Raw genomic sequence first — 27,960 nt, 5'->3', positions numbered from 1 at the left:
AGCTCAAAAAATAATGCTGGCACCAGAAGACAGAAGAATCTGATTGGAAAGACCACCAGGTGAGCATACAAGGCAGGAAAGGTAAAGCTCTGTAACAGTTTAAAATTACATGCACCGCTGATGCTGCACACCATCATCAAGCAGATGCCTTGAGAGGGACTGAGCACTGCTCCAAAAAAGCACGCTTAAGCTAAGCTACCCAATGAATGCCTGTTAATGAAGAAGAAAGTACAGTGACACACTGGGAGCAGTGCTAGGGAAAGAACAGAGGCCCATCCAAACCAAACGATTGGCAGTAAGCAAAGATAAGAACATGAAAACATCATCCATCATGGTGATAGGGTGTTTTTAAGCAAGAGACAACTTGGCATCAACTCCTTCACTGCACAGACTTTTACTGGGAGGAAAAAAACACAACGCAGTGGCTTCAGCATATGGAGAAACAGTAATAAAGCTTATCACAGTAAGAGGCATGAGAAAGCGCAGAGAGGAAACATGCAAAGATATCTCCTTTTCCCCCTCATTCTGCTACTTGACTGCAGATAGGAGGCAAAAAAATAAATGGTCCCTGCTCTCCCTTACCTCTAATGAATCAGTTATTCAGTCAATACTGGTTTCACGCATCAGCATATGTCTCCAGAACAACTGTTTGCTGATTGAACACGCATTTTCATACTTTGTTAATTAATAACACATTCATAGTCCAGAGAAACAGTAAGTGCATAAATGTTTCTCAACAGTTGTTAGCTAAATTGCAGTCATTATAGTTTTTATTAATGTGTCCGGTTACGAAACCGGACTAAAGCTACCATATTTTCCTGAGAACATGATCATGCAGGTATGTAGTATGGCCAACTGAAATCACCTCAATGATTCGATGTTAAAAAGAAACAGCACCACGTAACAGAAGAGCATACATACCAACATTACAGGTGTGAGAAACCGTAACTTCTTGAATAAGCTTTTAATATTTCCAAGCTTATTGTTTCACTGTCGGCTTTAGCATTTCAATTTTCATCTTCTTTTTTTAAGAACTGAATTTAGTTCAACTCTTCAGCTCTTCTTCTGTTCTTGGAAAACTTGACACCAGGACTGCAAACTTCAGACACTCCATTTGGACCAAGTTTAACAGCTAAAAACATTTGGGAGTCGTGGAGGTGGGAAGAGAACTTAACCCTTTAAATTACCTAAGGCTGAGTGAGGACACAAACTCCCACGACACGTAATACCCAAAGCCAGATGAAGATAACTTCATGTAGAAGTGGGTATTAAAAATAAACAAACACCAAGCTTAAGGATCAACTAGGAATTAAAAGATACAGGTTATTCCATAACATCCAAAGCCCATCTCTTGCCTCAGCAAGTCCTGATGCTCTCTACTCAATCAGGCTTGGTGATTACACCCTCACATGCAATCATGATTTGACATTTCTTAAGTCTGCATATTCAGTAACTAGATAGGATTGTTAATTCCAGTGTGAATTTGCAACCAATACCGATTAAGCAATCACAAAGTGTGATAACAGCGTTTAGCAATCCAGCTCTAGAGCCATGTGGGAAGAGCATGCAGAAACACTCCCTTCCTCTTTTTACCTGACTCTGTTTTCCTTCTGGGCTCCCTCCCTTTGAGTCCTCCATATTAGCACAGTGCTTCTCCAAGACTTGAAAGGTGAAAGGTATAGGGGAAAGACCATGTGGGAATGTATCCCATCCTGTGCTGGGATGGGAGCAGCTTCTGGTGTTGCTGTTCTCATTGCTAGTTGCAAGCTGGCTCAGACCTCACTGATCACTGAGGTTAAATAACAGCTTATTCAGGTTTCCATGAGGCACCTAGGAAGCATGTTTCCCAAATCCTCATGGGTAAGTTGAATTTTATCTGTACACCTAAAAGAAGCGTTTCTATTAAGGGCTATTTTCCTTCTCATATCTATCTGCTTCACTGCCACAGCTGCTCAATAACCTTAAATATAACAAACAAAGCATGAAGACTGAGAGAAGATCTGATCCAGGTCTACAAACATCTATGATGTGCAGGGGAAAGTGGCGAGGCCAGACTCTTTTCAGCAGTGTGTGGAGACAGGACAAGGAGAAACGGCCAGAAACTGGAGCACAGGAAGTTCCACATGGACGTGTGCAAGAATTTCTGTACAGTGAGGGTGACAGAGCACTGGAACAGGCTGCCCAGGGGGTTGTGGAGTTTCCTCTGGAGATATTCAAGACCCACCTGAATGCCTACCTGTGTGACCTGGTGTAGGGAACCTGCTTTGGCAGGGGGGTTGGACTTAATGATCTCTGGAGGGCCCTTCCAACCCCCTACGATCCCATGATTCTTCTTTCCTCTGTTTCTATCAGTTAGGTTAACTGTTTAATGGCAAACAAGTTAACCATGAACAATGTGTAGCTATCGGATGTCTGTGCCTCATCTGGTATTCAGCTCAGACCTTGAACACTGCCTATTTTTGTATACCATCTTACATCACTACCACCCCCAAAACAATCATCTGAAACTGCTTATGTGGCATTTTCTGTGGCTATACAGGTTCAGCCTCTAACAATTACCTGGGACTAAACTTCAGAAGAATCTCATTTTTCACTCTTGAGAAGATAATTCTGAAACCTTACAACCTTTCATGCTTTGCTGGGCATGAAAACTGTTTTGTAGTTCCACTCTCCACTTACAACTCACATAAACACAGAAACAGATGTATGCCTGATGTGTCTTTAAGAACACCTACTTCAGGTTCAAAGCAAATAAGCTACGGCTTCTGCCATATTTCTTCCAGATGAAAGCAAAGAGTTATACATATTAGTTTTAATACATAATTCACTAGCGGGTGGATTAATTTTTCAGCTAGCACCAATAAGCTAATTCTAGAAAGTGAAACACTTTCCTTAGCACATATAAAAGCAGCCCACATAACCTTCTTAATTACTAAAAAGTCTACCTTTTATTTATAAAATGGTAAATTGTCACATCCCCCCAAGAACAAATAGGAGATAGAAAACCCTGCAACAAAAAATAAGGTAAATGAATTAGGACATGGTGGCAGGGCAAGGGGTTACCTAAGTCTCTTCTGGTGGCAACAAGAGTTCTGTCTTAATGCTTTTTGTCCATTTCATTTGGTATCGTAAGTTCATTTGATAACTTTAGTTGATTTAATTTTCTTTATGTCACTGCTTTGTAGAATCAAGGTCCCATCTCTGAATTTTCCAACTTGTCCTGCAGGCCAAATGCTAGGCACCGATCTCTTCCTTTTGGTCTTCCTGAAATAGCAGCAAGGGAAAATGAATCATGAGAAACACCAGAAACTCATTAAAACATTCAATACATCGAAAACTATCACCTATTTACGCAGTCCGCATTCATGTTATGCAATACCAAATTACAGCATATATTGACCCCAGAACATTCATTACCTGTGTTACTGGTCAAAACTTGAAGCACATTACAGAATGGACTACATTTAAAACAAACGTTTGAAAACAAAGATTTTCAGATAAAGAGTCTCACATTTCAACAAGCCTGCTACACTATAATTAAGAATGTCACTGTACTTCTCAAGCCTCTATCTGCTGCATCTTGATGTTTTGCAAAAGTTGCTTCTCAGGGCAAATGCTCTGAGTAAATGTCACATCCTGTGTCCCCACACAGGGATTTCCGTCCATCTTAGCTGCCATCTTAAACATGCCAGTGAAGAACTGACGTGTTTTCACTTAAGCTGCACAACCAAAGCCTCTGAGACCGCTAAACAAATAACAGAGTCACCATTTTGTAACAAGAGTACTGCAGTTTTTGAAATTCACATATAACTTGTGGTATTAGATTGTGCATAGTTACATAGGGATAATACACCAGCAAGGCTATACCAAAGAGATGTAACTGCATTAAAAATGTCTCACCTCTCCTTCAAGACTTTCTTCTTCTTCTTCTTCAGAGAATCACCTTTATGTACCTGTGTTTAAGGATACCTACTTTAATGGCAAAGGAACAGGCTTTTTTTTTTGGCCCCACACACACACACTCTCAATATCCAGTTGTTTTTGCTTCACAGAACAAGATGCATGAAAACAGGTTGGGATACCTTATGATAGGATAAACGATGCAATATCTTACAGAGCAGCATGCCCAGAGCTCTTCCTGTCACCCTGTGGAAAGTACAGTCCACCCACGACCAAAATGCTGCCCCTGCCACGTAAGGGCACACAAATCCAGCTACACGAGGGGTACGTGATAGCTCCTTGGGTCAGAAGATCTACTCAGCAGTAGGCAAGTACACCCAGCTGCCTGACTGAGCACACTATCAAATGACAGGGTTTGCTTGTGTTTGGTCATACGCTAGGTATGCTTTAAGCCATGTGACAGAGGAGAAATAGGTCCCCTGGAAAAGAAGGTGGCAAAAGACAAGTTGGTGGAGCAGAAACCTGCCTGGCAGCCTGCTCCCACCTAAACACAGGCAGAGAACTGGCTTAGGGCCAGATGGACCATGCTAGAGGATGGATGCAACACAAACCTCACCCTTGCTTTAAATAATGAGCAAGATCCTTGATGTAATTGTGCTGATATAAAACCAGCTGAACACCTGGCTGCCTATGGTTAGACAACATGCAACAATCATTAATTAGAGACTTTTTCCCCCCTTGGGAGGCATGGAAAAAAAACACGAGAATTGCTTATTTTGCATCATCAACCTACCATCCTCCAAGGATATGGTACTGAAACCCACCACAGCACAGGTTGAATTCTGCACCCTTCATACCACGTACGACAAGCTCTGACTGGTGAGATGAGTAGTGCTGGAGTCAGGAGCTCACTTCATGGGAGCAGCAGGTGTCAAACTCAGGCACTCCTCCTGTGCCTGAGGCATTATCTGTCAGGCTCTTGGGCTAGATCTTACATGCTGGCTTTTTATCGACAAAATGGCACACAGACCTGTCCCTTATCTTCATCCTCTGTTGTTTTCTTCGCCTTCATTTTCTCTTGGTATTTCTTGTAGTTGATGTGTTCCTTTTTGGGAGGCTGCAATAAAGACGGGGAGTGATACCTCTGCTGATGTTTCAAAAAAATATTCACACGCTTGCATGGAAATTACTTGGAATATATGGACGGGATCTTGTGTTTTAAACAAGTGGTGCCAAAACCCCACAGTGTTTCTTACACTTTCCCCACATTACAACAGTTGGGTCACCTCCCAACACAAAGCAAGCAAGAATTACCTTGGCTCCCAGCATGATTGCACGTTCCCGTTCCCATATACGCTGCTCCTGCTTCTCATAGCCAGTGATTCCAAACCTGTGCACTTCCAAACGAGCCTAAAACATCACAGAAAATTGCAAGCATTTGGTAATTGTCCAGTCTGTTGTAAAATGACACTTGACAGACCACAATGAAGTCGTACTCCCGGAGACACCTTAGCTAATATCTGAATTCAGTAGGCTATAAAATAATACACATTGAGTTCTGTACTATACTGCAGAACAGTTGAGCACTGTTCATCTGATCTCTGGACAGTAAGGACTAACAGGGTCAGTAACTGTTTCTCCTCATTTCACATAAAACTGGATACGTGGGAAGGATGCATTTTGCAGAGAAGTGAGTTGTGTTGTGCTGTACGGACCAGAGCAACGAGACATGCTACCCACAGCACCTGGCATTTACAGAGCACTCCAATTCCTTGTCTGTAGAAACCTGAACTGGTGAAAAACACAGACAGGCAGATGGTGAAGTGCTTTATCTACACACATAGTTCATACTATACAAGAACACTTTGACAAAACCAGTGTTGAATTCAGAACCCTTTTAAGAGGCAGTAGTTAAATCCCCACTGCTTCCAGCAGTACACAGCACTCTGCACTGCATCTCCACTGGAAGACCTCACTGGATCACTACAGGACCTCAAGCAGAGATCAGGCACACAACACAACGTGTACAAATCTGCAAACAAATCTGCAGCTAAGGAGGTCAGTGCTAATTACACTTAGAGAACCAAATGTTAGAACAAAAAGACAAATAGTAAAAGGTAATTTAATGTGTCAGAACTGGATGCCAGATGTTTCTTTTATTTCCCCATATGAGATTAGAAATTTATAACTAACACTACAGGCCTAAAACACCATATGCAGTACATTATAGGTACTCACATAGCTTTACACAACTAACATACAGGGAACTTCCTCAATTTATCAGTGAAAGATCAGAAAGAAAGGCCGCAGAGCCATAACATGCCTCTCTAACACACTCCTCCTCCAGCACAGCACGTGGCTAAGATTACATATTAATAAATCCTCACCTGCAAATCATAACTTTTCTAGCACTGCTTCTCAGTGGTTCAACTGCAGCTTTCCCAATCATACCGATACACACACGTGTGCACAATGAAGCACTGAGATCAGGTAGCCGCTAGTGACTTACTTTTTCAAAGTTAAATTCTTGCTTGTTCACATTTTTCTTTTCAACTATCGTTGTGGTCTGTGAACAAAACAAAACATTTCATTGAATATAGTAAGTAAAACCAATTTGAGAGCTGACTATAACAGCTCTTTAGAAAGCAGTGAAATGCTAAAATGGGTGGTAAGGAAAAGTATGAAACCTTCCAGATATAACTTTTTCCAGCTTTCTCTTTTAATAAATCAAGGAAAGAAGGTCTCAGCAGCATTTTAAATATGAAGATATTATAAGGTCGTATTGGAACAGCCTTGCAAAGTTTACAGTGTGCCATTCTATCACAGAGCATATATAACTTTGTCCTGAACTTCATTGCCTACACTTTCAGCTAATGTTTTCCAAGAGTTCCATAATTCAGGACAAAAAAAATCCTAGACAAAATAATACATTCAATTAATTCTTATAATTTCAAGTTTAAATGACTTTTTTTGTAAAGTGCATCAAAACCTGTACCTAAAGCAGGATACAATGTGAACCTGAAGTTATTTTGCTTTGGACTAGGAGAGACCAGAGGTAACAGTGCGTACTGATAGCTGGTGGCAACACTAAGAACAAGCTCCTTTTGCTCTCTGGAGCATTTAGCCACATCAAGCCATCAGCTCAGGCTGCATCAGAGCACAGCTTCCCTCTGCACTCACCAAGGCCAGATGTCTTCTAGCTCTGCAAAGCTGCATGTAGTCTGGCAGTTTATATCGCAGTGAAAACCGGTTGTCTTCAGAGCATTTTATTAACAGGCCTAACAGCAGCTTTTACAGGTAGAAAAACAAACAAACAAAAGCATAAGAAAATAAAAATTTAGAACAGTTTTTGGAGGAAATCATACTGGAAAAAGCACAAAAAAAAGTCTATGGGTCCAACCAACTACTCAGTTCACTCTCTGGAGATCCCCAATCCCATGTAAAGCTCTTATAGCCTCACTGAGTGCACACCAGAACTTATTTTAGAACTGGCTTCTGATGTTATGGCTATAAACACAAATTAAGGCAAACAGACAAAGAAAGACTACAGTGTTGACCCATGGTAAACCTCTGCCCACTGTGGAAAGCATGGCAGCTTCCAGCCAGGCCCACAGAATCATAAAATTGCTCAGGTAGGAAAAGACTTTCAAGATCACTTTTTTCTTCATGCCTTGGTTTTTGGTAGCACGAGGACACTGGGTGCCCACAGATCAACCAGAGCCTGAGACCTAAGGCCTACAAGACACTCCCTCCATAAGATACATGGCGCCGGCCCCCTGAGGTGCTCCTTGCTTCTTAGTGGCCTGCAGGCCCCACACACCTACCTGTCCTCAAGGTGAGGGCAACACATGAAACACTGAGGCAGAGGAACAGCTGAGAGGCTTTTCTCCCTGTTTTATTTGTGGGACACTGCTAGAGGCAAAGCCTTGCCTTTGACTTGAAGCAATAAACACGTTTATGTAAAAGCATAGCCACTGGCAAGCTGGGAGCTTATGCTTCATGCTGTATTGGCAGCTCTATGCATGGGTTTGTTTATGTTGCTGGGATTTACTTTTCTATTTCCAACACATAATACTGAAGCAGAGATCTTTTGAAATCAGAAGAAAAAGCCTTTGGTCATAGAATCCTAAATGTCAAAAAAGGCCAATAAGACAGTCTAACCCAACCAGTAACCTACGCCCACCATGCCCCCTAACCATATCCCTCAGTGCCACACATTTCCTCGACATCTTTAAGGGTGGCGATTCTACCACCTTGCTGGTCAGCCCCTTCCAAGTGCCTCACTGCTCTTTCTGAGTAGAATTTTTTCCTAATATCTGACCTGAACCTCCTCTGGCACAACCATTACCTGTCAGACTGCATTCACACCTGTTTCAACCTGCCAGCAGGGCTGCCTGACACTAGGAATCCAGGGAAGAATCTGGGACTTACAGTCACTTGCACTGGTGGAGGGAGGGGAGATGCTTGGAGCAGGAGTTACTGTGTTATGGTGGTAGAGGGCAGAGACAACAAAACCAGACAAGCACCTAGGAATCTTGCTTGCCTTCTGCTGTACCCAGAAAGGTGCATCCCAGTCCCTCAATTTAAAGTCTATGGTGTGACTTTAAGGAAAAACAAAACAAAGAAAACAACACCCCGTTTTAGAAGTTTTAAAGAACTTCTACCCATGCTCTTGTCTAACCGAGGGCAGCCCATTTGGTCGCTAGCTGAGGCTTTTTCGCTTTGCAGCAGCACCAACACAGGAAGGCAGTTCTGGGACGGAGCTCCCAGCCCAGAGGTTCCCCCCGGCCCTACCTGGGTGCCGCCGCCAGGTGCAGCCGGAGCGGGGCCGGGCCGCGCCTTCCTCTTCCTCGCGCGGAACACCACCACCTCCACCTGGGCGGGGGGCGGCGCGGCGGCGGACGGCGGCGGGGCGGTACGGCGCATCTCCTCTCGCAGCCCCCCGAAGAAGCCGCGGGCGCTGCGCCGCTCTCCCTCCGCCCCGCCGGCATCGCTCGGGGCTGTGGGCTGCGCTTCCCGGCTCTCCTCCTCCGCCTCGCCAGCCTCTCCGTCCCCCGTCGCGCCCCGGACGCTGGGCTCGTCACCTGCGCGGCAGAACACGTGCGCGGGTCAACTTGGATTGGCAGTGAGCGGCCCTCCCTCCCGCAGCCCTCCTTTCGGCCCCGCTCACCCACCCAAGTCGTAGAGAGCGCCGAGCACCGCCTCCAGCCGCCGACAAGGCTCCGGCGACCCCATGGCGCGCAGAGCGGAAGGCCGCATGGGCCCGGGCGGCTCCCGTCGCCCCTAAGATGGCGCCGCCCACGGCGCGATGCCCCCGCCCTCCCCCGTGCCCGCCTCAGCGCGCCGGGCAGCCGGGCCGGGGCGGCGCGGGACCATGGGCGCCGCAGCGAGGGGGTAGGGCGGCCGAGCGGGGCGCGGGGCGGCGCGGCGGCGCTCGCAGAGCCATGGCGGCGGCGGTGGCGGCGGCGGCCGGGCGGGCGCGGCGAGGGACGCCCATGTTCTCGGTAGGCGGCGCGGGGAGAGGGGCCGCTGCCTGCGCGGGCCGCGTTCGCGCTGAAGCGGGGCTCGGGTGGGGCCTGCGGGCGGGCAGCGGGTGCCGGGCAGGGCGGGAGGGAAGGGCCGCGGCTGTCCCCGGGCTCGGGAGCTGCCCGATCTCTCTGTCCTCGGCTGTCGGAGCGTTTGGGCGGCGGGTGCCGCAGCGTGCCGCTGTCGGCGAGTTCTCGGCTGGACTGGCTGTTAGAGAGCTGTCACGAAGACGGATTTGGCAGAGCGGGCTGTCTCGCGTTGTGTCACTGAAGCGAGCTCGCTGTCCCTGCTTTTCTCTGAGGAGATTTGGGTGTTAAATCTGTCCTCTCACTAGAGTTGGGGCGAAGGGTTGGAAAAGAGGGATATGGCTTGTAGTTCCAGCTCGGGTTCCTGACCGGCACTGCCGTATCTCCCTGGCGTTGTGCCGCTGTCCCAGCTGCACCCGAACGCGCTCCTGTTGTGTTCTGGGGATCGTGGAGAGCTGCGGCATCCTGCTCCGCGCTTCAGCCGTGTGGCGGTAACCACCTACCGAAATGAGCTCTCTGATTCCAGGGTTCTCAGCTGCATGTCCTCTAAGCGTGTCTCTGCCAGCCCGCAGGTGTATCCAAGCAGCAGAGAAGGATTTGTTTTGGTTCCCTCCGTGCCACGTCAGGTTGGGACGTGAATGCGTGGAAGGACAGCAGTTGTAGATCAAATCTGGAAATGGGAAATCAACGGATGTGGCAGATAGGTGACTTCTCCATCAGCTGTGGCTTTGTACAGCCCCTGTTATCCATGTCATGCTCTGGCATTAATGGCCGCAGCAGAACAGCTGCCACTGGTGTGGCTGATGCTACCAGAGCTGAGTTCTGGGTCCTTTTCCTTTCCCTTGTCCTTTCTCTTCTATTTTCTTCCAAAAGTGGTTTTATTTTTCTGCTTTATTTGTATTTGGAAAAGTTGCTACTAGGTACCAAGGCCACAGATGACTGACACAAACTATCTCCAGACTCCTTGTCAGTTTATGACTTCCACGGTGCTTGTGTGACACCAGCTAGGTGAAAGCTGTGGAAGAAGAAAGTTTAATACTAAACTAAATAGGAAAAAATAGATGAGAAAGCTTTTAAATGGATGCGGGCCTACATTTAACATAGCATGTCTGAGTTTAACACTATGATTTTATAGAGGGTCTGTGTGGAGAGTGGTTCTGCAGTTACTGTGGGACAGCTCTGCTACACTGGTGTAGTAAAGGATGGTACCCAAACCTGGCTATAGCAGAGGGGAAAGAATATAACAACATCAGGCATTTATAGGAGGGGTTTGTGTTCTCTGATAAAATGAAATTGGCTCTTGATTCGCTTGAAGTTTTGAAGGACTTTTTTTCTCTTTTTTCTCTTCTATTATTTTATTATTATTATTATTATTTTGGTGGTTCTGAAGTGGAGATATGCACGATTTGTGGTATTTTGTTTCATTGTTCCAAATGGTGCTCCCTGCTCACTCCAAATGTCAGCTGCTTTTGATAGTGTTGCTGATGTAGCTACACTGAGCACACAGCGAAAGCTGACTCCCTCTCCCAGGGCTGAAAACGTGGCTGCTGCTGCTGCTGCGTGTTTTGCTTATCCATTTCTGGTGGATGTTTGCCAGCCAGGACTTCATTTTGGGGTCAGGGAAGGTCACTGTAACAGCCCAGGAAGTTTTTTGCCTTACATCCCTCACTTTTTTTCCCCCCCTTTTTTTTGTTTTAGCATCTTTTGCTAATAAATATTCTTAATCGTAACTGCTACCTTTATACCTGTGTTTCACCGAGCGTTGATTGTCTGGTGACTACTGCTGCTATTTTGAAGTTTGGAAGGATAAAATTTGAGCTCTAGAAAGACTGAAGGATCATTCACATGGACTGTGCTGTTACGGAGATAAGAGGAGACATCCCTCTTCAGCACAGACCATGCCTGCTATCCTGGGAAGAAGAGTTTTGTGAAATAGGTATCTGCAGTGGGATGGATCTACAGCTAGTTCTGGATGCACTGGTAGCTTTCTTGCTTAGCGGTGACATTGGTTACTCAGGGACTGAGCTCTCTTCATAACTGTACTGTGCACTGTGTTGCATTCTGATCTTCACATGGCTGGTACTTTGCTTTTTGTTTGGTTCCTACCTGGCTGTGCTTTCCGTACCTTTGTATCCAAGCTCGGTGAAAGCCAGAACAGATCACCAAGGTTCCAGGTGCAACTTAAAGCGGCAGGGATACTGCTTTCTTTTGTTGATGATTGCGTTCTCAAAGTGTTGTTCCTGTTATTGTCTTTGTGCAGCTGTAAGAGTAGAGATCAAAGCTGCTAATACCTATTAATCATGAAGAGGCTGGAGGCAAGGCATTTTAGCTTTAAAGCCTAAGTATTCCCTGAACCTCTTCCTGTTGGACAGAATTAAGCAATGAGACATAGGGTGATCCGGGGACCTTTACAATTGGAAACGTTTGTTGCTTTTGTTTTGGTTCCATTTATTTATTTATTTTAAATCTCTAATTGCAGCATTGTTCCAAGCAATGCATTGTTTGTGCACTTGGAATATGGAATGCAGACATCACAGAAATCTGTATCCACGCAGATCACCGAATCGTTCAAGATGGTGTCTCATTCTTTATTTGTATGTTCCCAGCAGAAAGAGCTCACGTCAAAGAAAAGAGATGAATTTGAAGATATCTTGGAGGAAAGACGATTGTCCAGTGACTTGAGATATGCAATGAAATGTTATACACCTGTGATCTATAAAGGACTCTCACCTTGCAAGCCAAATGCTATTAAAAGTGTTGTTCTCCAATCGGAGCAGGTTCAATATGTTATCAAGCAGGTGAGTCTGAGCACTGAGCTGTAAAACAAACTAAATTGAACACAGCCAAACTTTGTGTGGCAACATGAAGAAAGAAATATTGCTGGCCTTGCCAAACGTGATAGGTGTAGTTTGAAAGGCAGTCCAATAAATCAGTAACTTGAGAGCCATTCTCCTCTGGCAGGAAAGACAAGTACTGTTTTACCACAGGGTTGCCAGTAAAGCTGTTAGACATCTGATTTATATTGCGGTGTTTTAATTTTGCTTATATAACACTTCACTTTCCAATTTAACCAACATGCTTGACTATTTTTTTCCCCCTTCTCCACTATCCTTGACCCAGAGCAGCATTATGAAAGACACACTTTGAGGATGTCTTGTAGCAATTTTATGGGATACCATGTCTTTATCATGGAATCATAAACTCTACATTCCCTAAAATGAAAGTTCTATTTCACACAGTTATTTGGAGTAGAAATGCCAAGATGTGTCCGCGTTTTTGTTTTAAGATGAAGTGCAGCTGCTACTTTGTATTGAATAAAATATTTTATATTCAGCTGACTCATAGTTTGCGTTGCATTTAAACGGCTGGATTAAGGGAACTACTTAGCAGAAGTACCTATTTTCAGTATTAAAAAATATAATAATAATAAATTCCAGGCTAGCAGATGTGTGTATAAGATTTTGGTTAGTTCGGAGTGAGTGGCTACCATGATACTTTTATTTTTCAATGGTCGGTGTCAGGTACGATACATCAAAGCTTGCTATGAGGTTACAAACTGAAGCATGACCTACGTCTTTCAGTCTTACTGCCATCAGGAATTGCTAAGTAACGTTTAATACAAAAAAAATTGAAACCTTTCAATTTGGAAACATCAAAGTGTTATCTGAAAGAAAATGTTTTATATGGGATTTTTCAGAAAGATGCTCATGTGATGTTTTCTTCTTAAGTGCTGCTTTTCTAATGGAAAATGATTGTGATAGAAATTTTTCAGATGAGTGTGAAGTGATTAAAGGAGGCTTGCAGTCTTGCCATTGCAGCCTGCTTCTCAGCTCCAAGTTGAGAAGAGATTACTGCAAGCATTGCTGGCCTCTGGACTGATCCGTGCTGTTTAGGAAGCTTTTTATTCTGTCGTTCTTCCTCTTTCTTCCTGTCCGATGTTCAGTAAAAGGCATGTTCCTCATTTCGTAACAGCAAAAGATGAACTTCTCAGTTAAATATTTCTCTATTTAAAAAGAGAATATAAACTCTTATATAAATAGAAGAGTTGATTATTATGTCGGTTTAAAAAAAAACTTCAAAATGGAATGTGCATAAGAACAGGAAAAAAACACATTGATATGCAAAGCTGGTAGAGGCAGCGCTTTGTTTGCATTTCAGCTAGCCATTGCCAGAGTAAGAAATGAAGTTCTTTGGTTAAGTCTTAAAATCCAACCCAAATGCACTTCTGAGATCCACTTGAGTATTTCTGCAAGCTTAAGTTTCATTCTACTAATGAAAGAAAACTGCACACAACCTTCTTCAGACCAATAATCTAGGAAATATTCTTAGAGTTTAAACTTTCTCTCAAGATGCTACAGGCTAAAACATTCAGATAGTATGTTTTCGAGGAAAAAAAGTTACTTCTCAACCCCAGTTGACAGCTCAGCTTTAATGTGGCTTTCTCTTGCTGTTTGACACTGAACAGATTCTGTAAGGTTAGATCTATGCCTACCAGATAAAACTCTACAATTACTGCTGCTGTAACTGTTGTGGCACACTGAATAGTGTGCGTGGGCAAGGAGAAGGGGGCAACATCTGATTGTTCTTTTGTTTCTTTTATTTCTCTTTAGTTAGCAAAAGAAATGGGAGAATCGCCTGATATTATTCAAGAAGAAGCCATGGAAATCCTGGATGAGATGGGTCACAGTATGCAATTAGGAGCTGTCAGATTTTTTGCCTTTACTCTGAGCAAAATATTTAAACAGCTATTCCAGAGAGTCTGTGTGAATGAAGAAGGAATGCAGAGAGTGAGTACTGTTCAAGAAAAATAAAAAGCTGTAGTATTTTCCTACTGGTACTTAGGCAAAGACTCCAATCTTCACTTCTAGGGAAAAGGATATGAATTGAACAAAGAAACGATAGTCAACAAATGAGCTATTCTTCTTAAGCTATGTGAAGATCTGTATCTGCAAGTTTCAACAGCAATTCTGCAATTACTGGAACAATATTGTTTGTTCTTATTTCTTTTTTCAGTTGCAACATGCCATTCAAGAGCACCCAGTTGTACTGCTGCCCAGTCACCGAAGCTATGTAGACTTTTTGATGCTGTCTTATTTGCTATATACGTATGACTTGGCTTTGCCTGTCATTGCAGCAGGAATAGGCAAGTATGTTCTTTTAGTGGTGTTTTCAGGATTCACAGAACCGGTAGCAAGGGATCAGGTAGCTGCTGCTATAAATAGTTGTGTTTAATTTCTGTTCCAAATACACCATGTTTAAATACCTTTGGATTAGATGTTTGCATGGTCATGCCCCCTCCTCTGTGCTGAGTCCAATCAAAAGTGATTTTTTTTCATAGCAAGTTCAACCAGAAGTACCTCACGTGTAGACCCGAGGCTGGGAAAAGACAGGCATTGTGAGGCAGACTTCTCTATTGCTTTCTTTGCCTGGAAACAGACAAAAGCTTGGCCAAGAGTTACTGTGTACACAGAGCCTTTTGTGACACTTGATACAGCTTTAAGTGCGGTCACAGTAGCCTGATATGAAGTGCCAATTACCTCTTGCTGGTTGGTGGTGTGACTGATTCCTTGAAACTGATTGGTGACACCAGGATTGGAGGCTGCCTGAGCTGTAGTGACCTTGCAGTGATGGAGTTCACTCTCGAGGGATATTGGACAGGCAAAGAATAAAATCAGGAAGCTTAATTTTAGGAAAGCAAACTTCCAGCTCTTCAGTGAGTTAGTCAACAAAAATCCCTGGAAATCTGTCCTCAGGAGCAGAGCTGGCAGATCTTTCAGGAAGCTTTCCTTAGGGCACTAGAACTTTCCTCAGTGTGGAGGAAGTCTGGAAAGGAAGGCAAGAGACTGGCATGGCTGAACTAGGACCTGCCGGTTATACTGGAGAGCAAGAAGAAAATGCACAATGGAATAAGAGATAGGTAACCATAGAGGAGTCCAGTGGTGCTGCTAGGCTGTGTAGAGATGGGGTCAGGACAGGTCCAACTGAAACAGGATATGTCAAGGGGCACAAAGAAGGATAAGAAAGGCTTCTATGAGTACGTCAACCTGAAAAGGAAGGTTCAGGAGGGCGTACACCTTGTGAGCAATACAGAAAGGCTTGTAACAACAGGCAAGAAGACTGAGGTACTCAAAACCTTTTTTGCTTCAGTCTTTACTTGCAGCTGTTCTGCACACAACTGTTGAGTGGATGATTCTGAAGGTGGGAACTGGGAGAGTCATGCCTCTCCAACCATAAGAGAAGGCCAGGCTTATGACCATGTGAGGAATCTGGGCATCCATAAGTCTATGGGTCTGGATGAGATGCATCCCAGAGTCCTTAGGGAACTTGCTGACATAGTTGCCAAACCACTCACAATGGTGTTTGAAAAGTCATGGCAGTCAGGTGAAGATCTTGTTGTCTGGAAGTAAGGCCATGTCGCATTCACTTATAAGATGAGTAGAAAGAATGACAGAAGGAACTACCAATCTGTCACCCTCACCTCTGTGCTGGGGAAGATCATGGAACAGATCCTCCTAGAAGCTATGCTGAGGCACAGCGAAGAGAGGGAGGTGACATGGGATAACCAGTATGGCTTCACCAAGGGCAGGTCCTGCCTGGCCAACCTTGTTTTTTATGATAGTGTAACTGTGTCATTGCACAAGGGAAGAGCCACTGATGTCATCTGTCAGGACTTTAGTAAGGCCTTAGACATGATCCCCTATAACATCCTTCTCTCCAAATTAGGAATATATGGACTTGATGAGTTGGCTGTTTGGTTGGGGAGCTGGTTATGAGATCGTACCCAGAGAGTCATGATCATTGTTTGAATGTCCAGATGGAGATTAGTGGCAAGTGGTGTCCATCAGAGGTCAGTACTGGGACCAGTGCTCTTTAACATCTACGTCAGTGATATCAGCAGTGGGATTGAGTGCACCCTCAGCAACTTTGCAGATGACACCAACCTGTGTGGTGCAGTCAATAGGCCTGAAGGACAGGAAGCCATTCAGAGAGACCTACAAAGACATGAGCGGTGGGCTCAAGTGAATCTCTGAGGTTCAACAGATCCAAGTGCAAGGTCTGTCACCCAGGTCGTGGCGACCTCTGCTATCAATACAAGCTGGAGGATGTAAGGGTAGAGCACATCCCTGCCAAAAATGACTTGGCACTGGTGGATGGCAATCTGAATATGAGCCAGGCCAACCGCATCCTGGGCTGCATCAAAAGAAATGTGGCCAGCAGGTCAAATGAGATTATCCAGCCCCCTTTACTCTGTGCTGGTGACACTTTGCCTGGAGTACTGTGTCCGGATGTGGAGTCTTCAGGAGGGGAGAGACATAGACCTGTTAGGACACCTTCAGAGGAGGGCCGCAAAAATGATCCAAGGGATGGAACACCTCTCCTACAAGGACAAGCTGAGAGAGCTGGGGATGTTCAGCCTAGAAAAGAGAGGACTCCAGGGAGACCTAAGAGCAGCCTTTCATTGTCTAAAAGGGGGCTATAGGAAAGGAGACAGACTCTTTAGCAGAGTGCAGAGCTGGTGAGGTAGTGTGGGCATGAGGCACATGAAAAGATGCTTTTGAGTCCCAGTTCCTGGTGTGGCAGTGTGCAGTGGGGAGAGGTGTTGGGCATGGCCACTGCATCCTGGCTGGGGGATTGATTGGGCAGTAGGAAGATGGAAGTAAAGAGAGGGTAGAGTCTGTACTGTGGTGATAGGGGGAGGGTAGTAGGAGAGTAAAGGAAAGAGGGGAGAAGCTCTTACAGCTGCTGTTGTTGCCCAGGTTCCTGTAGCTAATTTCCTTTTATCTTTTTTCTTTATGTCTAGTGACTGAATATCCATTCTCAAATGTTTTACTGATTGATGTAGCAAGAAGGCTGAAGCAGCAAATGGCCAGCTGCTATGTAGGCTCATTTTAAATACCTCCCCAAAATATTCATTAGTGCTAAGCACTTCCTGGTTTTGGCAAGCTAAGCATTGAGGGATTACTTGAAACTAGAAAATTATCAAAAATTGTGTCTGGCTTATGATACCATTCTCAAATGATGAGTTGGACTCTTACACGATATAATGTAATGTAATGTAATTGGTTAGTTTATTTCTGGGATTAATTTGTGTCTTCTGAGATGCATTCAGTGGTAACTGATCTTTCTAGAGATGAGTGAGATAATGAACTTGGAAAAAAAAATAGCCCTCATTATGGCTGAAATCTGGATGTCTGAATTATCAAAATAAATTAATATGAATGCTATTTACTTACATACACATCCATACATACACATCCATACATACACATCCATACATACACATCCATACATACACATCCATACATACACATCCATACATACACATCCATACATACACATCCATACATACACATCCATACATACACATCCATACATACACATCCATACATACACATCCATACATACACATCCATACATACACATCCATACATACACATCCATACATACACATCCATACATACACATATACACATATATAATTGAAAGCATATCATAGCATGCCAGTCATGTCTTGTAAGCATTTGCAACAACAGATTCCTTGAGAGAGATCTCTTTTATTCTGGTAATTGAATCAGTTTATCATAGAAAGTAGTTGGTTCTGCTGGCAGATATTATTAAATTCTCTATGCGTGGTTTTGATTTCTGTTTGATTGTATTTCAGATTTCCTAGGAATGAAGATAGTTGGTGAGCTGCTACGAAGGGCAGGTGCCTTTTTTATGCGACGTTCCTTCGGTGGCAACAGACTCTATTGGGCAGTTTTTGCTGAATACGTAAAAACTATGTTAAGGGTAAATACGTTATTGAGCTCTCAAAATGCATGCTTAAGAAACACTGTATTGCAGTGATTCAAGTAAAATAAGCACGACGTTGTGCATAAAATTGGAAGTCTTCACTGATGGAAGAAATGCATTTTACCTTTAACATTAGAGTTAATGCTGGTGAGGAGCATGCATGTGCTGCTACTGCAGTTCAGCAGTGGGCATTTAACAGATTGGTGCTTATCAGTTGCTTTGGATTGTGTACACATGTCACATGACAGACAAAATACTTCTGCTAATTAAACTACATAGCTTGGCAAATACAATAGATGAGTACAGATTTGAAATGACTGAGGTTGGGGGTGGCATGTCTTCCATTAAAAAAGATATCTGCGTATGTTTTAAATACCTTAAATTATTTGTGGGCAGTAAGGAAGAAATGTTTTAGTTTTTCTGATCGGCTTTTTGTTTGTTTTACTTTTGAAGAATGGCTATGCCCCAATTGAGTTTTTTCTTGAAGGAACTAGAAGCCGCACTGCTAAGACTCTGACTCCAAAGTTTGGTAAGTCTGTTGAAAACTCAGGTCTCTTCTCACTAGTGACAAGTGACAGGACGAGGGGAAATGGCCTTAAGTTGCGCCAGGGCAAGTTCAGGTTGGATATTAGGAAGAACTTCTTTACAGAAAGGGTGGTTAGGTACTGGAATAGGCTCCCCAGGGAGGTGGTTGAATCGCCATCCCTGGATGTGTTTAAGAGCCGTTTGGATGTGGTACTCAGGGATATGATTTAGCAGAGGTTTTTTTTAGAGATAGGCTACTGGTTAGGCTGCGGTTGGACTTGATGATCTTCAAGGTCTTTTCCAACCTGGGTAATTCTATGATTCTATGATTAGCCTCTATTTTCTTCCTAAGTTCTTCAGACAAGAGGAGGTGTTGAAGTTGAAGTAGTGGGAAACTGGTGAGGTCTGTGAGTAGTGGAGAATAGTTAAAGTTCCAAAGCTATATAAAGAAGATCAGTACATGTCTCTTGCACTCTGTTTTCCCTTCAATTGTGTACTTTATTGCATAATTCTTCCCTCTTTTCTTTCTGGTAAAAAAGGCATTCCCTTACCACCTCAGAAATATTGTAGGTTAACTCTATATAAAGTCATAGGAAATCCTCAGAAAGAGATGGGGAAGAACAGGGCAGTACTTCTGAAAAGAGCACAAATAGCTGCGTATTTGTGCACGTATTGCTTACATTCACCTTCTGTTTTAAGGCTTGGACAGCATCTTCTGCATCTGCTTGCTCAAAGAGGACGAGAATGTTGCACACTTATTAGCAGTTTCTAAAATGTGACTATATCTTTTTCAAAGTTAAACTGCACTTGCTCTTCTTTCCTTGAGAAGGACAAGGGACTCACCTTTTCTTTTTTCTTTTTTTAAATGTAACTTGCAGGTCTTCTCAGCATTGTGATGGAACCATTTTTTAAACGTGAAGTCTTTGACACGTACCTTGTTCCCATCAGCATCAGCTATGAGAGGATATTAGAAGAATCTCTTTATGCATATGAACTCCTAGGAGTCCCAAAGCCCAAAGAATCTACATCTGTATGTAAATTCCTAAAGAACAGAACATAAGTGGTTGTATACGCATCCTGGAGCCCTAACATTTGCTTTTTACTCTTTCCATTTTCTTAGGGGTTGTTAAAGGCCAGAAGAATCCTCAGTGACAATTTTGGTACCATACATATCTATGTTGGCCAGCCGGTATCACTTAGAACGTTGGCTTCTGGGAGAATCAATCTATGCCCATATAATTTAGTTCCCAGGTACTGAATGTTGTTATGGTTTATGCATGGGAAACCATTTATTTAACCCTCAAAATAATGATAAAATTAATTACTTCTCTGTTTTACTTCTGTTTCACTTTTTCTCACCTCACTGTCATCTTCAGTGAAGGTGTTCTGTCTGAGCACAGGGTTATCGTGCTTCTGACTGGCTGTCTCTGAAACAAGTTGGTACTTCCATTGCTTTGTTCTAGGGGGAGGATAGAACTGCCCTTCAGATGTTAGGATCTGGGAGTGATACATAAAAGAAATAAGGAAGAGTGTGATTTGTATTCCAGATCTTGGAGCTTTTTAACCTTGAACTGTACTGCTGGGTGTTTTTTTCAGGCATCTTCCACAAAAGCCAAGTGAAGATATTCAAGAATTTGTCAGTGACGTAGCTTATAAAATGGAACTCCTGCAAATAGAAAACATGGTTTTGAGCCCGTGGGTGCTAGTTGCTGCTGTTCTGCTCCAGAATTTGCCTGCCATGGATTTTGAGCTTCTAATAGAAAAGACTGTGTGGCTCAAAGGCTTAACTCAGACTTTTGGAGGATTCATTGAATGGCCTGGTATGCATTGGAAGTGTTATTTCTATTCCTTTTGTTGTTTATGAAGGATAGATAATATTTTCCTGAAAGCGGTGTATGGTGACAACTTTACAGATTGTTTTCATAGGTGCTGAGTCATAAATGGATTTTAGCATAACCCAAAAATGATGCTAATGTATAAGGGGGTTTGTCTTGGGCTGTAGAATATGCTACCTTGAAAGACAGACCAAGACTGGGCAGGTATTTTACTGTGATTTTCATAATTGTGGAATGAGGGGGAAATTGTAAGCTGTTTATATTAAGCACCAAGATTTGCCTCGTATCTTTCTGAATCCTGCAAGGGTAAATGAGGTAATATGCTATGTTTGTGGCATGACACTGACTGAGAGAAGGTACTGTGACAAAGAACTAGCCCAAACAAATGGGGGAAATAAAAAGATCCAAACTTTCTCCTTCCTTTTCGGAGCAGTTGTTTTAAACATCTCTCTGTGAGATGAGGTATAACACAGATGATGTGGAGCCTCGGGACGTAAGTGGAAAAAGTCAGCAAATAAAAGTAGTATGTGATGCAAACGCATTCACCTTTTCCACTATCAGTATATTTAAACTATGGATCTTTTCTTCTGTAGTCATAATCAAGGATCCCTCTCAGTATTATGATAGAGAAATATGAGCAGACCACAGTAAAAACAGGACTCTGACATTTCAGGAAGAATAGCGCTTCTCCTTTCACGGTTCTTCATTGTAGTGAAGGCAAACAAAGCCTGATCCTGCCAGACCATAAACGGAAGAATTTCCTGGCGATGTTAAAACATAGTTTATAATCTGATTGCACAGTAAAGCAAAAAACAGGCTGCATTCGTGTTTGCTTATTTATTTCATTTTATTTGCAACATCAAATAAGCTTTTGCCTTGGTAGAGTTACAGTGTAGTCAGGGAATGGAAAATGGGCAAAGCATTACAGACAACAACTGGGAAGATTTTGATTAAGTGGGCTGTCCATGCACTAGGTACTCATTTGTGTCAAAACAAGGTTTGCTATGTGTGTGGGTTGGCTTTTCTATGGCAATAATGTGAAAGAATAAATGTTTTGAAAGGTTAATTTGAAGGCATCACTTTGACAAGCAAGAACATACACCCAGTCCGTTCTTCTGTCTCCGGACAGCCAGCTGTTTCTCCTCTTATCATGCTGGCTGGTTTTTACAGGCAGAACATTTCTTTATATGTTATGAATTTTATATTAAAAATGGGAGCTGCAAAATAACTCGATCACACCTCTGGTTCTTCTTATACTGAGAGGCTTGTGAAAATGGTGGCAAAGCTGGAGCACACTAACCAAAGGAACAAACGAGGTGCAAGTAGGTTCTACATGAAAGCCAGCAGGAAAGAGTTTGAAATATATAAATACATATTTCTGTGAAAGACTGTGTTGACTTTGATATGCCTGTATTGCTGTGATCATGTAAACTGTATTTTTGTGTTCATTTAGCAGTTTGTGTTGTTTCTTTGCTTTCCAAACACTTTGCATTCAATGGAAGAACTTGATAAAGACTTGCTCGTCAGATTGAAAACTTACAGTGTTAGAAATGCCAAAGCAGAATTACTTCTCTGTGGATAAATGTATCCATCAGACAGTTCTAGCCTTTTAATTGGAGGCTCAGAGTCTTTGTTCCAGAGACAAAGGAATTTCATAGAAAGTGGAAGAATTTAAAGAGTTCTAATTACAGAACTATCTGAAATTCATTCTCTCCGTTGCATACAATGCCTAGGCTGAGAGCATTTTTCTAACTGAATGATGTAATAGTTGGCCTCTGTGATAAAGCTTAATGAAACACTGGTGCATTTTAGGCAGTTTCAACAGAGGTATGTTCCCTGTTATGTTTTCCTGATAGATAATCTGTGTGCCAAAAAAGCAGTTATGTCGGGCCTCACCCTGCACTCCAACATTGCGCGCCTCGTCAATGGCCACGTGGTCCTCAATGACAAAGGAGTAGAAGATGGAGCCGTAGGGGAAGTAGTCTTTAAGCGAGCTCTGGTCATCCTCATGTGTAGTACCTACAGAAACCAGTTACTGAATGTGTTTGTGCGTCCATCTCTGGTGGCACTTGCCTTGCAAATGACACGCAGCTTCAGGAAAGGTATGTCTGGGTAGCTTGGAGAGTCCAGTGCCTTTGCTCCCTGCTCTGCCATCAGCAAGAGGAGCAGGAGGTTCCTGTGGCCGATAGTGGGAGGTACTTGAGAAAGTTATGCCAGGACTCTGAATAAGGTCTCATGGCATAAAGTGAACATATTGGGGGAAACAGCGGTATTTTGCTTGCCTTTCTTGTTTGTTTACCCCTTATACTTTTGAAAGTAGGCATATTCTGCTGAGGGAGCAGAGTTATGCTGAGATGACCCCCTATTCTTGTTTATACCATTCTGCAATCCAGATGCAATTGAATTTCTAAGTGTCTGGGAGTGCTTGGGTTTTATATGGCATTTAATACATGCTCTGGGAAGCTTTGTTAATTCCTTTAAGTACAACTGAATTCAGTACTTGCTGTTCCACTGTGGTGCTTTCAGTTGTATACGTATGCAGTGCTTTGAATGACAGGTCCAAATTTTATCTAAGATAGATATTCCCTCTAAAATAAGGTTTAAATGACTTTTCAATGGCATGTTTTCAATTATATTTTTAAACAACAGTGCTTTTCAATATTTTTTTCTCAGAGGAAGTGTACAGCAGCTTCAGCTTCTTGAGAGATGTTTTCTCTGATGAGTTCATCTTCTTTCCTGGTATTTCATTGAAGGTAAAAACATCCCTTATGCAAAAGTAATGATAGTCCATAGCACAGCCAGCTAGAGCAGCATCTGATTTTGGATCTCACCTTAATGTGTGCTTTCTGATGAATACCTGCAGAGATAACAGCTTGGTTTGTAACTGAGAGGGAGAACTAAAAAGAAGGTCGGAGCGGAGGTATTCATTTGGTTAGTTGCAAATTATTGTCTGAATCCAGCAGGTTGCATTTGCATTTGTTTGTTCTTTCGTTTTTTTTCTTCTTCCTTCCTCCCTCCAACAGTGAAAAAACAAGAACCTGAAATTGCCCAGTTCTGAACTATTACAATAAATGGAGGCAGAAGTTGGGCTTTTTATCATGAAGCCACTAGTCTTCCAACACGGGTTTAAAAATGTGCAGAGCAGTCTGGTCTGCTCTGTTCTTTTGCAGTTATGAAAGATACATCAGACAGTGTAGGGGAAAAAAGGAGTCTTAATGTTGGTCTAATTGGATTCTTTCACACAGTGGCTACGTTCTATCTGCTCGAAATCAAAACAGGAATTCTTATTGAGGTTGTAGCATGGATTCCTCATAGCTCTTGCAGAGTCTAGCTGAGAGTCACTGCTGCTCTTGCAAAGAGTCAAAATATAGCTACTACATCAACTAATATAATTTTACACATATATATATGTATATATATATAACTTTGATGTTTCGTGGTTGAGTTCTTTTCCATTTTTATTCCTGGCATTTACATTCTTTTATAATCCATGTATTTGGATAGTATATTGTGAACACTAGGATAGAAGTTCTTAAAGTAAAGCCTGGTTTAAACATCAGTCCCTAGTAGCGTTTAGTTGCACTATATTTGCTTGAAAACTGCTTTCTTCACTCCATCCCTGCTCCTGTATCAGCATTACTGAGACAAAGCCAGTATTGCCCTCTAGACTTTTCCCCATCTTCTTAGCCATCTTGTGGAGAGTCCCTAATAGTTTTATGTCTTCCTTTATATCCTTTATATCACCTGCACTTGAGGTGAGACTGCACAGTGCAGAGCAGAGCAGGATAATCCCTCCCCTCACCCTCTGGCAATGCTGGGCCTGGTGCACCCCAGGCTATTTGGGCTGCTAGGGCATGCTGCTGGTTTGTGTTTTATTTACTGCCAACTAGAGCCCCCAGATCCCTTTCTGCAGAGCTGCTTTCCAACTGCTCATTCCCCCACCGCGTACGTATTTGCAGGGTTGCCCATCTCAGCTGTAGAACCCAATTCAGTATTGTTTTAAGCTTCCTTAGTGTACCTTCCTGCATCGATGAAAACACTGAAAAGAACTGTCTCTAAAATGGAGCCCAGTGGAACCCTACCATTAAGTGACATAACCCCATTTAATGATGCAACTCACTATAAACAGTGTCATGCTGTTGTTTTTGTTGTGGTGTGTTGGTTTGTTTTTGGATAAAGCTCTCTGCACTTGTTTAGATGCTAACATCTCAGTTGTGCTTCTCACTCACAGGATTTTGAGGAAGGATGTTTTCTTCTCACAAAATGTGATGCAATTCAAACGACTCAACAGGAAATCTACCCTACCGACAAAGGAAGTGCTGTAGTATCTTTCTTGTCAGCCATGTTCAGGCCATTTGTGGAAGGCTATCAGGTATGATGTTCTTCAGGAAGTTGGGCTTTTTATCCTGTGTTTTGTCAGAAAACTAGAAATGCAGAGATACTTGTGCACTGTAAATAGCAACTGATTTCATGGCCTCACAGGGAGCATGCTGCTGGCAGGCTCCATTGCTCTTTCTTACTGAGAGTTCTTACTTCATTCCTTTTGTGGGCTGTCCTGCTCGGTTCAGAAATAAGTTTGCATGTGACAGGTTCTCATCTCTTTAAATTCTTTTCCCTAAGATTTTAATATAGCTAAATACTTGCATTCCTGGGATAAGTAACGTATACATAAAGGAGACTAAAATCTTAGCGTAATGCTGAGAGGAATGCAGACATATGAACCTAGCAGATGACGAAACAGTTACTGATCCGGTGTCTGCCTTAGGCTGATTGGTACTGACTGGCCTGGTTTTTCCCATCTCTAAAACAGATAACCCTCTAATAAGATTATATTGGTTTAGATTGCAAGAACAGAAGCATTAAATTAACGTCTGAGGTAACTATTACAGTAATACTGAATCTTCTTTTAATATCTCACTCTTGTTAAACAGTAGTAAGAATTTCAGGTGTGCTATTTAGCAATACCTTGTACGTTCCTCTGCTAACTTCTCAAAGTATAACAATACTATTACTTCATAAGGACGTGTTTGTTTGTACTTAAAAACAAATTGGCAATCCCAAGGAAGCGCTCACTTTCTTTTGTTTGTAATTGTTAGTTAATTTTCAGATACCTGTCAAAGGAAACAAAAGAAGCCTTTACTGAGAAGCAGTTTATACCTGGAGTCCGCAACTTTGTTTTTCAGCTCCTTGAGAAGGGTAGGTATGGCTGTTAGGCAGTGTTGTTCTACAAGTGCAATCTGTTAATGGGCAGCGATGAAGCTTTTAATTGTGTTTCTGCTTTTTTTGTGTAGGGACTACGCAGTGTTACGAAGCGCTGTCTTCTGACATGCAAAAAAATGCCTTAGCAGCTCTTGTGCAACTAGGTGCCGTGAAGAAGAAGAAAATGTAAGTAAAATCGGCTCTTTGATATATACAAGACAAAGCGTGGCCTTACTGGCAATTCTTAATGACTGAGCTGTTAGTATTAAGCAGGATAGGAGCCATCCAATTTCTTGAACACCATCCAACTGAAGGTTGATTTGGGCGTAGCTGAGCTGTGGTGAAGATCTGGGTACTCCTTCCTTTCTGTTCAGGTTGTGGAAGCAGGATGCCACCCCTCAGAGTGAAAATGCTCTGTGGGCTCCAGCAACAGAACTTAATAACCCGCTATTGGGCTTCTTCTGACTCTCCCTTCCATGCTTTTTGGTTTTCAAAGTTTCCATCAGGGTTTTGATAAGCAAACAACACACCTGCTTACTTTTAGCAGAGGAGTCATTATTCTGTGTTTTATAATAAGACTCATCAGGCAACGCAAGCAATAATTGGAAACACTAATACTTCACAGATCTTTTGGCACTGAAATCTCAAATCAATTTAACTGAAAGCTTTGGTATTGAAGTTATTTAATACAGTTTGCAGTTTACAGTCCTAAGGTTAAAACCCAGCTCTAGTTACACAGCAACATAGTGACGTGCATTTCATGTTATTAAATCAATCGGCGTTGTGGTGCTGGTACTTCTATTTCAAAGTATGCCTTAGGAGGAGTCCAGGCTATGAGCCCCTACTTGGCCTTGGCTGCTGTCACAGAAAATAGTATTATCAAAAACAAACAAGCAAATGTTCTTTTACTGCAGTTATCCCTAATGAAAACAGGGAAAGAGAGACATGGGGAATGTGAGCATGAAGATGGATAAAGAAAGCCATAACAATCCTTGAGCACAATTTGTTTAAAAGGCCTAAAAATTAATGTTTGCTGCTAGGATGAAAAGTACGATTAATTTCTGATTGTTTGAGTCATCTCCACACAAATAAGGAATAATCACTGAAGAAACAGTCGCGTGGTTTTGTTTTTGAACCATAGGTCCAATGGATTCTCCTACAGTGTAAATCAAGAGGCTATCCATAAGATCCTGGATGTGTTCGGTAAGTGACTTGAGTGACGTCGGATTTGTTGGAAAGGCTTCTTGAGCTGTACAGGGATTTGGACAATGAGCATGTACTAGACCTAGTGTCATTTCCTGCTGTTCCTTAACTGGTTTTCCCTGATAGTTTGTCAAGTTTATCTGTAGAGAAATACCGATAGTATTTTGGGGGTTTCTTTGGTGTTGTTTTGCAATGCTACTTCACTTCCCATGTATGTGACTGCAGCTTTGAACATCTGTTAGACTTACAGACTCCCTAAGGTAGTGAAAGACCAATATGGTTGGAAAAGACCATTGAGACCATCAAGTGTAACTGCTGACACAACCCCGCCGTGCCCACTAACCGTGTTGCTCAGTGCCACATCCACATTGAGCACCTCCATGGACGGTGACACCACCACCTCCCTGGGCATCCCCTTGCAGTGCCTCCCTCAATGCTCTTCCTGAGAGCTTACTCCTGATATCCAATCTTCTCTATCTGAAATATTACACAACCCCGATGGCCAAAGAAAACAACGGATGGTTTATAACAGCATTTCTGTGCTAAGCGTTGGCTTTTTGCTTTCCTTGCCAGATGCCAGGACACCTGTACAGAAGCCCATGGCTGCACGGCTCTGAGTGCTGCCCAGCCTCCATGCACCAGCTAAGGCTGCACCGACCGAGGCTGCGGCCCCTCAGCACAGCCAGAAGTCCTGCTGCCACTGTGAGACTGTGCCGCTCAGGGCTGCAGCTGATTTGTATTCTCACTGTGTTTTGTTGGATGTTTTTTTTCCTTAATTGATTTTCTTTTTTTTAATATATATATGTATTTAAAGAGAAGCGCGCAGTAATGGAGGCTCGAATACGTTTTCTAGACTTGTAACGAGGAACGTGATTGATTGCTTTCAATTATTCCGTTGACGTGCGACTGTAGCGGGGATCCGGAGGCTTAACATTAAACCTAACGCTGTTCAC

The 27,960-nt window shown here is 42.9% G+C and overlaps 2 protein-coding genes across 3 annotated transcripts; one reads left to right on the top strand and one right to left on the bottom strand.

Moving 5' to 3' along the window:
• Window positions 1–45: 45 nt before the first annotated feature.
• FSAF1 (40S small subunit processome assembly factor 1) lies at window positions 46–9,194 on the bottom strand. The gene is made up of 8 exons (XM_072332607.1): window positions 9,075–9,194; window positions 8,695–8,984; window positions 6,410–6,466; window positions 5,215–5,310; window positions 4,931–5,017; window positions 3,901–3,953; window positions 3,064–3,264; window positions 46–2,361 (listed from the first exon to the last, which is right to left on the bottom strand). The coding sequence occupies exons 1-7, from the start codon at window positions 9,157–9,159 to the stop codon at window positions 3,135–3,137; spliced, it is 798 nt and encodes a 265-aa protein (XP_072188708.1). The 5' UTR covers window positions 9,160–9,194; the 3' UTR covers window positions 46–2,361; window positions 3,064–3,134.
• Window positions 9,003–27,958, top strand: GNPAT (glyceronephosphate O-acyltransferase). 2 transcript variants are annotated; one of them, XM_072332603.1, is made up of 16 exons: window positions 9,003–9,404; window positions 12,062–12,250; window positions 14,063–14,239; window positions 14,466–14,595; window positions 18,115–18,242; window positions 18,699–18,774; window positions 19,649–19,800; window positions 19,891–20,021; window positions 20,367–20,590; window positions 22,462–22,707; window positions 23,279–23,358; window positions 24,837–24,977; window positions 25,702–25,801; window positions 25,897–25,990; window positions 26,946–27,007; window positions 27,581–27,958. In XM_072332603.1, exons 1-16 carry the CDS (start codon window positions 9,189–9,191, stop codon window positions 27,622–27,624), a joined length of 2,190 nt encoding a protein of 729 aa, XP_072188704.1. In that variant the 5' UTR covers window positions 9,003–9,188; the 3' UTR covers window positions 27,625–27,958. The 2 variants fall into 2 exon arrangements, with proteins under 2 accessions (XP_072188704.1, XP_072188703.1); XM_072332602.1 differs by having other exon boundaries at window positions 12,059–12,250.
• The last annotated feature ends 2 nt before the right edge of the window (window positions 27,959–27,960 follow it).

This window comes from Excalfactoria chinensis, chromosome 3 (genome assembly GCF_039878825.1).
Source record: "Excalfactoria chinensis isolate bCotChi1 chromosome 3, bCotChi1.hap2, whole genome shotgun sequence".
NCBI classification, from domain to species: Eukaryota; Metazoa; Chordata; class Aves; order Galliformes; family Phasianidae; genus Excalfactoria; species Excalfactoria chinensis.
This window is presented reverse-complemented; position numbering and strand designations above follow the sequence as displayed.